The sequence below is a fragment of the Moschus berezovskii genome, chromosome 19 (assembly GCF_049115385.1).
Source record: "Moschus berezovskii isolate FMDL1 chromosome 19, NW_MosBer_1.0, whole genome shotgun sequence".
NCBI lineage: Eukaryota > Metazoa > Chordata > Mammalia > Artiodactyla > Moschidae > Moschus > Moschus berezovskii.
In genome coordinates, this window is record NC_142478.1 from 10,363,337 (window position 1) to 10,376,329 (window position 12,993).

The window sequence follows — 12,993 nt, forward strand, 5'->3', positions numbered from 1 at the left end:
CCCCGAATACTACCAGCAGTTAATTCCCGTTATGAGCTTACCAAATCACCACTTAAACTCCTTCACCACAGTAAGTGTTTTCAGTTTCTTTTACAAAATAGTTACATATACTGTACCTTTCCACAACACTTGGCTTTGTCTATAATCTTCAGGGCAAACTCCTTTCCGGTTGACCTATGAATAAACAGAGGAAGGCCATTTAAAGACATACATCAAAGACACCATCCTTCCTGATTTCCTCTACAGCAGACTCTGGGAAGAAAGACTGGCTTTCTCCTCTATACACCAGAGAGGATGCTGAGTGGGGTCTGGGAGAAAAATACCCCCAAAAAAGATTTCTTTAAAAACCCACAAAGCCACACTGTCAATCTCCTTTCATAAATATCAATCATTACAATATTATTAAGTAACTCACACATTTAAAATAGTTAAATTCTGTTGAATCAGAGCTGGACGAAAGATATTTCTCCACACTTAAATCTCAAAAATTGTTCTCTTAGGAGACAGAATAAAACTTAGAAAAATGAATCAAAGTAACAGAAAATTTTCTTTAATCAATGTCTTTACATGAATCCATTAGTCCATCAGGCCACAATTCAAAACTGAAAAGTCCCTGCTGCTGCTGCTGCTGCTGCTGCTAAGTCACGTCAGTCGTGTCCGACTCTGTGTGACCCCATAGACAGAAGCCCACCAGGCTCCCCCGTCCCTGGGATTCTCCAGGCAAGAACACAGGAGTGGGTTGCCATTGCCTTACTTTCACTATCCATTTCTCAGTCAAAACTGCAGTGAAGATCTGGTGCCATTTCACCCACACCTCTAAACACCTCAGTCTGATACTAGAGACATCATTTCCTTGGACACAAGAATCTGGATGATGTTATTTAACCTTTAATAACCTTTAATGTCATTTAAGCTGAACATGCCAAAAATACATCTTTCAGAATTCAGGAGAAGAGCTCAAGAAAGAACACTGTGGTATCTTGGAATACATTAGTTCACTCAATCACAAGCTACATTTGCCAGGTGGTCACAGCATACACTGATGACCTACCTTGGAAGAATAACTTTCATTTAAATTAGTATATGGTATATACAGTGGTAGAGAACCCATCTTCCAATGCAGGAGACCTAAGAGATGTGGGTTCAATCCCTGGGTGGGAAGAGGCGGGCATGGCAACCCGCTCCAGTATTCTAGCTTGGAGAATCCAGGGACAGAGGAGCCTGGCGGGCTACAGTCCATAGGGCTGCAAAGAGTTGGACACGACTGAAGCAACTTAGCACGCACATTTGCATGTGCATACAGTGTGTTCATCACTCAGTCGTGTTCGTATATATGCGTATAGAGTATAAACCTGCTTCTACTTTTGAGAGATGTATCAGGTCTCATCCATGAGCCAGAGAAAAATGGGAAACAATACGATTCCTTAAAAAAAATAAAATCTCCTACAGCACTTACCTGTGCCAGGCTTTGTTCTCAATGCTATAGTTGTATTAATTCATTTAATCCCTGCCAGTAACTCCCTCATTTAATATTTAATTTCATATTAGCAGTAGTTCAGGATACATGAGTTCTGACTTTATTCAAGATCAGAATCAGCCAACTTTTGGACATATTAAAATAATATTTCTGCTTTTCCAGCCTTATTTTAAGGTCTTGATTTCTCAAATGGTAAACAATATTAAAACTGGAAAAGATTCAGATTTGAGTCTTTGTACTTACAGGCTGTTTTTCTAGCTGTTCTAAGTGGTAATTTTTGTTGTGGAAGGTGGGTGGGAGGTGAGTTTTCCAGAAAATTCTGGTAACTGCAGTTTTTCTGTTTTCTGCATCTTTGGTGAAGGTTTGCTACTCATGATACGGTGCAGAAAGCAGCTCCTTGTCTTCTAAGCTCCATTACTTAGCTCTGCTACACAGATTGTTGCCCAAGCAACAGGCATCTAAAATATGACTTCTAAAGGCTCATTAGGAATCCGAGGCAACATTTGCTTTATGTTATGGGGAAGGACTTCTCTGGTGGCTCAGACAGTAAAGAATCTGCCTGCAATGAGGGAGATGCGGGTTGATCACTGGGTCAGGAAGATCCCCTAGAGAAGGGCATGAACCCAAATCCAGTATTCTTGCCTGGAGATCCCAGGGACAGAGCAGCCTGACGGGCTGCAGTCAAGCTGCCTGTGAGCATGCAAAACCACTTGTCCCTAGGGCAGAGTCCTTGAGGAGGCCTCTGTTCATTCAGGTAAGAATAAATTCCAAGGCAGAAATGCATGCATCAGTAAACAAACGATTATCTTCCCTCACCTGTCCATGCACTCTTTGACGACTGCAAAATTGCCGTCTCCAATAACTTTCCCAATTTTGTATTTCTCAAGAAGAGTCGATGATTCAGAGCACCTGTGTCCATCCACACCTGCAAGAAAGGATAAATGCATACTCTAACGAACACATCACATTTCACCTTGGTTTTTACATATCTGTAAAATAACAAATCTAAATGCACTTCTATATCTATGGTAAAACTAAAGAAAATCCTCTGAGCATATTTTCTTAATAAAACACCTGAATCACCAACTTCCTTTTAGCCTTGTTGGCTGGAATAAGAAACCAACAAAATCAAGAAGACTCTTGTGAGTCTCCTAGACTGCAAGGAGATCCAACCAGTCTATCCTAAAGGAAATCAGTCCTGAATATTCACTGGAAGGACTGATGCTGAAGCTGAAACTCCAATATTTTGGCCACCTGATGAAAAGATCTGACTCATTTGAAAAGACCCTGATGCTGGGAATGATTGAAGGCGAGAGGAGAAGGGGATGACAGAGGATGAGATGGTTGGATGGCATCACCAACTCAACGGATATGAGTTTGAGTAAGCTCCGGGAGTTCATGATGGACAGGGAAGCCTGGCATATTGCAGTCCATGAGGTCGCAGAGTTGGATACGACTGAGTGACTGAACTGAACAAATTCCTGAAATACCAGCTGAAAATAAGTGATTAACTTTGGGTAATAGGGAAGTCTAATTAAAACTCTAAATTTTTTGTCAATTCTGGGGAAAGGGGAAGGGGGGGATGCTGGGGATTTAATCTTAGACATTTTTTTCCTCAAAATTTTCTAGTAAAGAAAACTCTGGCCAGTCATGAATTAAGCTAAGTTATATTAATGCAAATTTCTGGATCAAAGTTATCTCAATAAGAAGGTAGGGGGAGGGATAGGAGGGGGAAGTGGTTAAGACTGACCACTTTTCACAATGCATCCCCAAGTGGACTGTACACAGCAGACATCAAAGAAAGAAGCCTACTTACATTATCTAAGAAAAACAAAAGTCTATATTAGGAGTTGTAGGCAGATTCAGTTCAGTTCAGTTGCTCAGTCACATCTGACTCTTTGCGACCTGATAAACCGCAGCACGCCAGGCCTCCCTGTCCATCACCAACTCCCGGCGTTACCCAAACTCATGTCCATTGAGTTGGTGATGCCATCCAGCCATCTCATCCTGCCCTCAATCTTTCCCAGCAGATTGTCACTGAGGAAAAATAATGGAAACACAGAACTAAAATTTGAAATTCGGATTGCTTCATTAACACTGATGTGACCCCTGACAGCTAAGGCTGAAAAGGTTAACTGGGGTCATGACCTCACTGCTGTTTAGAGAGACCACCATAGAGCACAAGCGGCTGTGCGGGTCCACCGAGTTCACACAGATGGCTTCCTTTACAAACAGCAAACATACTGAGAACTACCTTCAGGACTCATGCAACGATCAATCTCAGGCCCGCCGTTGACACTGGAAGAAGATCGGCCTTGAGCAGAAACCTGCTGCAAAAGGACAGTGCTCGTTATTTATTCAGCTTATCGACTATGTGGGTAAGTTTCCATATAGAATCATACAGAAATAGAGGAAGCAACCCTTGCTTCTCCTCTCACCCTTCTTCCTATACACAGTCCCGTTAATACAATCCCTTAGAAACAGTGCTTTCCATTAGTATCATGAAAACTGACACTGTGCTCCTCTTCTTTGACACTGTTACTTTTGATCTCAATGAAGTAAAGAAAAGGAGACTTTCATGGCATCACCAGTGAACAAGGTAGTCACCCACAGCACAACACCCTCCAAGGGTTCAATACCACCTCCTTTACCATCCTAAGGCAATAGGAATTCCTCTGCAGCATCATAAGGATTTTTTTTTAAACTAGGAACCAGAGGGAAATAAAAGACAGAACTAAATGATAGGTTCCCACCTAACAAAAAGTTGAAGTCCCCAGTCTAACACACAAATATCTCTAAATTTTTCAGTAAACTGAAAAGGCAGAAGAACCAGAGATCAAATTGCCAACACCCACTGGATCATCAAAAAAGCAAGAGAGTTCCAGAAAAACAGCTACTTCTGTGTTATTGACTATGTCAAAGCATTTTACTGTGTGGATCACAACAAACTGAGGAAAATTCTTCAAGAGATGGGAATACCAGACCACCTGCCTACCTCCTGAGACATCTGTATGCAGGTCAAAAAGCAACAGTTAGAACTGGACATGGAACAACAGACTGGTTCCCAACTGGGAAAGGAGTACATCAGGGCTGTATATTGTCATCCTGCTTATTTACCTTATTTGCAGAGTACATCATGAGAAACGCTGGACTGGATGAAGCACAAGCTGGAATCAAGATTGCCGGGAGAAATATCAATAACCTCAAATATGCAGATGACACCACCTTTATGGCAGAAAGTGAAGAACTAAAGAACCTCTTGATAAAAGTGAAAGAGGAGGGGGAACTTATGTAAACCTGGGGCAAATTCATATCAATGTATGGCAAAACCAACCAATATAATATTGTAAAATAATTTGCCTCCAATAAAAAATAAATTAATTACCTAAATAAAAAAAAGAAAAAAAAAAAGTGAAAGAGGAGAGTGAAAAAGTTGGCTTAAAGCTCAACATTCAGAAAACTAAGATCAGGGCATCTGGTCCCATCACTTCATGGCAAATAGATGGGAAAACAGTGGAAACACTGACAGACTTTATTTTGGGGGGCTCCTAAATCATTGAAGATGGTGATTGCAGCCATGAAATTAAAAGACGCTTACTCCTTGGAAGGAAAGTTAGGACCAACCTCGACAGCATATTAAAAAGCAGAGACATTACTTTGCCAATAAAGGCTATGGTTTTTCCAGCAGTCATGTATGGATGTAAGAGTTGGACTATAATGAAAGCTGATCGCCGAAGAATTGATGATTTTGAACTGTGGTGTTGAAGATGACTCTTGAGAGTCCCTTGGACTGCAAGGAGATTCAACCAGTCTATCCTAAAGGAGATCAGTCCTGAATATTCATTGGAAGGACTGATGTTGAAGCTGAAACTGCAATACTTTGGCCACTTGCTGAGAAGAACTGACTCTTTTGAAAAGACCCTGATGCTGGGAAAGATTGAAGGCAGGAGGAGAAGGGGAAGACAGAGGATGAGATGGTTGGATGGCATCACTGACTTAATGGACATGAGTTTGAGCAAACTTCGGGAGTTGGTGATGGACAGGGAGGCCTGGCGTGCTGCAGTCCATGGGGTTGCAAAGAGTTGGAAACGACTGAACTGAAACTGAAAAGGGTCTCCCAGATGGCTCAGTAGGTAAAGACTACATCTGCAATGCAAGAAATGCCAGCAGACATGGGTGGGGAAAATCCCCTGGAGTCGAAAATGACAACCCATTCCAGTATTCTTGCCTGAAGAATCTCATGAAGAGGAGCCTGACAGTCTACAGCCCATAGCGTCACAAGAGTCAGACAAAACTGCGGCGATGAGCACACTTGGGTAAACTGACTATGCCCGTGATACACACGTTTGTCACTGTTGCTACTGTTCAATCACTCAGTCACGTCCAACTCTTTTCCACCCCATGAACCGTCGCACCGCCAGGCTTCTCTGTCCTTCACCATCTCCTGGAGCTTGCTCAAACTCATGTCCATTAAGTCAGTGATGCCATCTAACCATCTAGTCCTCTGTCATCCTTTTCTCCTCCTGCCTTCAATCTTTCCCAGCATCAGGGTCTTTTATTAATGAGTCAGCTCTTCGCATCAAGTGGCCAAAGTATTGGAACCTCAGCTTCAGCCTCAGTTCTTCTAACGAATATTCAGGATTGATTTCCTTCTCTATTAAAAGTGACTGGTTTGATCTCCTTGCAGACCAAGGGGCTCTCAAGAGTTTTCTCCAACACCACAGTTCAAATGCATCAAATGATAAAATATATATCATTATTTACTACTATTTTATTTTATGTATTATTATTCTGTAGGCTTATGGAAATTTTTTTTCATAATTTCCAAGAGCTATTATACTTTCCAACTCAATCTTTTCTCTTTATTCTCTTAAAAAAAAAAAGTATTCCTTTTAGGAGTTTACATGGTCAAAGGACTTACCAAACACTAAGAACCAACTCTGGAGTTTTTTGGTGCTGACACGTTTACATGCTAGTTTCTCTGCCCAAACCATCCTGGGAGCCTCTGTCCTGTCACGCGTGTGCCTTCTTCATCCCTGCGTTCCCTCTGTGCACCACAGGGCCGGGTGAACACACCACTCAATCCACACTTGCTAAACGAAAGCACAGCTGGCACAGGTCCGGGGCAGGGACCCAGCCACCCACGGCCCGCAATCTGGAGACCAGAAATCCACTCCAGGTAAAGCAGGAAACCTCACAGATTCTGAGTTTCGTTCAATCCAGGAAAACCCAATACTTATAACATTCCTTCAAACAGGATCATCCAGAAGTTCTTTGGGGATAAAATACAAGCCTCAGGAATGACAGACATATAAAAACTGGGCTGTTTCCTCAGATTTCACATAAGCATACCTGTGTGGATGATAAAACCAGGAGCGGTGTGTCTTGTTAGGAAACCCAAGGCCACTGACAACCAGCGCTGAGATACACCAAACTAGCCCTGCCCTGAGGAATGAGTGCACCTCTCCTACGTGTGTGTCCTATACCCTGACAGGTGAGTAGTTCTGCAGAAACGTGGGTGTGCGTGTCCCTCTCTGGCCACCCTTCACCTGACGAGAACTGCAGGTGGCTGAACAGCTGGCTCCTCAGAACTCATTCCCTCTTTCCTCATAACACAGGTCACTGGCAGACAAAGGTTTTCAAATTTTAGCTTTTTTGCTTGTTTCCTGTTTTTATTTCCCTGCTAAAACTGAAAGCAATTCCACATCAGCAGGAATTCATGCTAGAATGTTTAAAAGTTAGAATTTAAAACCCAAGCCCCAGAAGGCAGCATGAAGGGAAGCTGAAAAGAAAAGCACAACATTCTCTGCAGCATTCCTTAATACAGCAACCACTCCAGTCCCGGTGGTTCTCAGCTTCTGGACAGCTCCACCAGAGGCTGCCTCCATCACCGCCAGTCTCCCCACACCACGATTACTGCCAGAGCAGCTTTCCAGAGGAGACTTCCGATTCTGACCCTAGGATCCCAGAACCTCACTGGGTCTTCATAACCAACAGAACAATCCTCAAGTCTTCAGCCCACCTGACGATGCTGGAGACATAAGAAACCTGAGTTTGATCCCTGGGTCGGGAAGATTCCCTGGAGGAGGGATGGCAACCCACTCCAGTATTCTTGCCTGGAGAATCCAATGGACAGAGGAGCCTGGAGAGCTGCAGAGCCTTAGGGTCACAGAGAGTCAGACATGACGGAGTGACTAAGTAACAACAGCAGCAATATAAATCATTTAGCACAGTCAATGACATGTAGCACTAACTCAACATTAGTTATCAGTATTTTTCCTCAAAACACATAACATAGGGCCTTGAAATGAGTGTATGAGAAATGCTTTTGAATTGTTGAGCGTACAATGGCTCCAAGAGATGTTTCTATATAATTCACTCCAAGTCAGTTTTCTCTTTTAATCCAACACTTCCCAGATTGAAAACTGTCACTCAAGGAAATAAGAAATCCAAATTAAATTCATATCAACTGGATCCTTAATGAACAGTATGAAAATGCAAAAAAGATATGACACTGAGAGATGAACTCCTCAGGTTGGTAGGTGCCCAGTATGCTCCTGGAGAAGAGAAGAGAAAAACTCCAAGAGGGATGAAGAGACTGAGCCAAAGTGGAAACAATGCCCATTTGTGGATGTGTCTGGTAGTGAAAGTAAGGTTCGATGCTGTAAAGAACAATATTGCATTGGAACCTGGAATGTCAGGTCCAGTAAATGGGAAGTGGTCAAACAGGAGATGGGAAGAATGAACAACAACATTTCATAAATCAGTGAACTAAAGTGGACCGGAATGGGCAAATTTAATTCAGATGACCATTACATCTTCTACTGTGGGCAAGAATCCCTTAGAAGAAATGGAGTAGCCCTCATAGTCAACAAAAGAGAGTCCGAAATGCAGTACTTGAGTGCAATCTCAAAAATGACAGAATGGTCTCTGTTTGTTTCCAAGGCAAACCATTCAGTATCACAGTAATCAAAGCCTATGCCCAACCACTAATGCCAAAGAAGGTGAAGTTGAACGATTCTATGATGACCTACAAGAACTTCTAGAACTGACACCAAAAGAAGGATGTCCTTTTCATCACAGGAGACTGGAATGTAAAAGTAGGAAGTCTAGAGATACCTGGAGTAACAGGCAAGTTTGGCCTTGGAGCACAGAATGAAGCAGGGCAAAGGCCAACAGAGCTTTGCTAAGAGAGCACACTGGTCACAGCAAACACCCTCTTCCTACAACACAAGATAAGACTCTACACACAGACATCACAAGATAGTCAATACCGAAATCAGATTGATTATATTCTTTGAGGCTGAAGATGGAGAAGTTCTATACAGTCAGCAAAAACAAGACCAGGAGCTGACTGTGGCTCAGATCAAGATCAGAATCAAAAATTCTGACATAAATTGAAAAAAGTAGGGAAAACCACTAGACCATTCAGGTATGACCTAAATCAAATCCTTAATGATTATACAGTGGAAATGATGAATAAATTCAAGGGATTAGATCTGACAGACAGAGTGCCTGAAGAACTATGGACAGAGGTTCATGACATTGTACAGGAGGCAGTGATCAAGACCATCCCCAAGAAAATGAAATGCAAAAACACAAAATGGTTGTCTGAGGAGACCTTACAAATAGCTGAGAAAAGAAGAGAAGCTAAAGGTAAAGGAGGAAAGGAAAGATATACCCATCTGAATGCAGAGTTCCAAAGAACATCAAGGAGAGATATGAAAGCCTTCCTATGTGATCAGCACAAAGAAACAGAGGAAAACAATAGAATGGGAAAGACTAGAGATCTCTTCAAGAAAATTAGAGATACTAAGGGAACATTTCACGTAAAGATGGGCTCAATAAAGGACAGAAATGGTATGGACCTAACAGAAGCAGAAGATATCAAGAAGAGGTGGCAAGAATATACAGAAGAACTGTACAAAAAAGATCTTCAATACCCAGATAACCATGATGGTATGATCACTCACCTAGGGCCAGGCAACCCTGACTATTCATTGGAAGGACTGATGCTGAAGTCCTGAAGCTAAAGATCCAATACTTTTGCCACTTGATGCCAAGAACTGGCTCACTGGAAAAGACGATGCTGGGAAAGATTGAAGGCAGGAGGAAAGATTGAAGACAGAGGATGAGATGGTTGTATGGCATCACCGACTCAATGGACGTGAGTTTGAGCAAGCTCCAGGAGACGGTGAAGGACAGGGAAACCTGGCATGCTGCAGTCCAAGAGACAGCAAAGAGTCGGACATGACTGAGCAACTGAACAACAACAGATTCTTAATAAAGATAAGAAGAAAGTCATTTGGGGGGAAGTTTCATAGCTCAAGAGGTAAACAGAAAGATGCCTTTTGATCTCAGCTCACCGCCAGGTTCCAGGGATGGGGGCGTGGACGGTCGATGCCCAGGGGAGCAGCGGTGGACAGTGGCTGGCTGACCTGCCTATAGATACTTCACAACCCAAGAAGGGGCCGCTCCGCACCCTCGGGCACAGCAGGCTGGGTCTGGCCTGGGAACTGGCGGGAAGCACCTCCCTTCCTAGCACTCAGAGCCAGGGGCGTGTGCGGGGTGCAGACCCCACCGCCACCACCGCATGCCTTTGTCCCACTCTCCTCTAGGCCTGCCTGCTTAGCTCTCCTGAAGTGGTGACCCTCTTCTCACAGGTCTCTTCCCTGAGCTACCTGAGTAAGTTAGTTCATCACAAACTGATGTGCTCTGTGCGACTCAAGGGCGCCCTAAGAAAGAAGCCCAGAAAGAGGTGAAAAACGCAGGCATCTTTACCTCTCCATACATGTTTGCACAGATGGGTGACTCCCCGGAGTACTGACTGAATTCCCGTCAACCTCAGTCACTTTCTCAACGTTTCTTTTGATTAAATTCTCATTCACACCTATCCTGATTCCCAGCGCTTACAAACTCGGTTGGTGTCGGGATTCAGAGGTTGCAAGGGGCCAGAAAAGACAGCAGGAGACAGAGCAGTGGGTGGAAGCTGATGGTGTAGTGACCAAAAAGAGAGCTAGGGTGAAGCTGGCCTGAGAGGCGGCATGGGGACAGCGGGAGGCGCAGGACACCACAAGGGCTGTTCCCCCGTGTATCTGACAAAGGTTTCACTAAACCGCCGGGAAATGCAGCTCTCTCAGCAAAGGCTGATGGCAAGAAGAGCACTGTTCAAAACGCTCTAACAGAATGATACTTTCTTTCAAAGTGCTAAACCTCCAGCATTTAAAACATAAGAGAGCTAACAGAAGTGACATATCTGATTACCTGTCCAAACATGTTCCTTTATTTGGAAAAAAAAAAAAAGGCTTTCATGAAAAAAATGAAAATACATACAAAAAATGAGGGAATTATTACATTATAACACAGCTCAACAGACAGGAAGTGATTAGATGTAGGGACGGTTTTCCTTCCCTCCATCAGTAACAACCTGTGCCGGAATTTTAGAGGATGCAAAGATTAGGGCTACGGTCTTTAGAGCCTGGAAGTTTACAGTCTGATGAAGAGGCATATGTGTACATGCAAAACCCTTCCTGGAGACCTCACTGTTCCAGAACATGGTTCTTTCTGATGGTTTGTAACCCATGCGCGGGAGCTATTTCTCTACAGTGTGAGTCTGCACTTGGCACACCTGAATCACACCTCTACCCTCTAAGTTTCTTGTGATCAAAGAATCCAGGAAAAGCTGAGTATTCACCAAGATCTCTGGACAGATCCCTGGCAAACATGAAGTGTCTATTGTTACACATAAGACACTCCTGGTGCCCTGAGAGACATGCAGACCAAGAGGAAGGCAAACACAAGGACAGCAAAATCCCCTCCATTCACCAGGCAGAGTGTAGGGATTTTCCTGTCCCTGGCAAGAGAACTGTTCTCTTATTGAAGCAAGGAGAGAATAAAATATGGCATTCCTGATTAAACCTGTCCCATTTCTATTGTCCAACTAAATGTTTTTATTAAAATCTCTTAAAATGCTAACGCGCTTCATGCTTCCATCAGCAGCCAGGACGCTGATTCAGCATGAAGACGGTGCCTGGATGCTGCGTGTAATCGAGACGCTCTTCAATAAAGTGTAAACGTATGGTGGGGAGCGTCTGGACTCTTTCAAGATATTTTCTGTAATTACTAACTGGTACAAAAAGATGCAATACACATCTCTGGTGGTCCAGTGGTTAAGAATCTGTCTGTGAGTGCAGGCGACACTGGTTCAAACCCTGGTCCAGGAAGATCCCACATGCCTTGGGGCAACTAAGCCTGTGCACCACAAGCTATTGAGCCAGCAATCTGCAAGAGAAGCCACCACAATGTGAAGCCTGCCCACCACAATTAGAGAGCAGCCCCTGCTCGCTCCAATTATAGAAGGCCTGTGCACAGCAGCAAAGACCCAGCACAGCCAATAAATAAATATATATTTTTAAAAGATGCACTGATGTTAGAGGTGGGGAGAAGAGGGGACTTGTTTCCTGATGAGGTCATCGAGGGTGAAGAAGCGAAGTGATGGAAACACTGAAGACTCCGCGAGTGCATTCTCTGTGCCCTCCACCACCACTGGCCTTCTCTCTGGCAGCAGCAGCCCCGGTTTTATGAGTAAGGAAGGAAGGAAACTGCACCAGAATCCTCTTCTGCTAAGAACTTTTAAAAAAGACTTGAAAACAGAGCAAAAAAAATCTATAAAGTGCTCTCAATTGCTAGCACCATTTAAAAGAGCATTCCTGGCAGACTGAATACATCCAATGACATGCCAGCTTTCCACATTTTTAGCAAAGAAGTCAGTGTCCTACATTAAATTTCTTTGACAAGTAGATTATTACTATTTCTATGAAATTTAAAGAGAAATGTTAAATGCTATTTTAAAATTGTGAAATTTTGTTCATAAACACGCAATTCTCAGGGGGGAAAAAAGCAGCAAAAATAGTCCTATTAATGCTGGTCCCTACTTCATTGTGGTTTTCATAAAAAGAAGCATTTGAACAGAATCGAGCAGATATACTTGTGTAGAGAGTTGACTTTCTTGAATGCCTCTTGGAAGATGGCACTGTGATTTTAAGTGACCGGCTGCAGGGGTCTGAAACATCTGTAAAGGGTCAGAGAGTAATATTTTAGCCTTTGTGGGTCACGTGGACTTTGTCACAACTACTTAACTCTGCTGTTGTAGTGTGAAAGCAGCCAGAGACCAAACAGAAATGAATGAGCATGGCTGCATTCCAATAAAACTTTATTGAGCAAAACAGGCGATGGGCCAAATTTGGCCACAGGCAAATAAATCCCTGGTCCACAAGAACTTTCTTAGGAAAGCTTCTGCTCCAACATAATTCTTATACTTCTAAACTCTAGAAAAGAATAAACCCCAGGGTATGATGTTATAAAGCAGCAGTTCTCTGTCCTTGGCTGTGTATGAGAATTCCCAGAGAAGATCTGGAAAATTCTGTTGCCAGGCTGCACCACAGATTAAAGAATCCTTGCATGTAGGGCCCAGGTATCAAGATACTTTTAAGCTCCACAGAAGATTTAATGTGTAG

General features: G+C 43.2%; 1 protein-coding gene across 7 annotated transcripts in view; it reads right to left on the minus strand.

Moving 5' to 3' along the window:
* The window catches only part of DCLK2 (doublecortin like kinase 2), a 194,985-nt gene that overhangs the window by 33,541 nt on the left and 148,451 nt on the right, over positions 1-12,993 (minus strand). For 4 of the 7 annotated variants that reach the window (XR_008683062.2, XM_055404802.2, XM_055404800.2 and 1 more), the window contains 3 exons: positions 3,732-3,807; positions 2,294-2,402; positions 117-174 (listed from right to left, as the gene is read on the minus strand). Coding sequence is in view for 5 of the 7 variants with exons in the window: in XM_055404802.2 (XP_055260777.2) it covers positions 117-174; positions 2,294-2,402; positions 3,732-3,807 (243 nt within the window). In the remaining 2 variants the exon portion in view is untranslated. The remainder of the gene's footprint in view (positions 1-116; positions 175-2,293; positions 2,403-3,731; positions 3,808-12,993) is intronic. The other 3 variants (XR_008683063.2, XM_055404803.2, XM_055404801.2) reach the window with 1 other exon arrangement.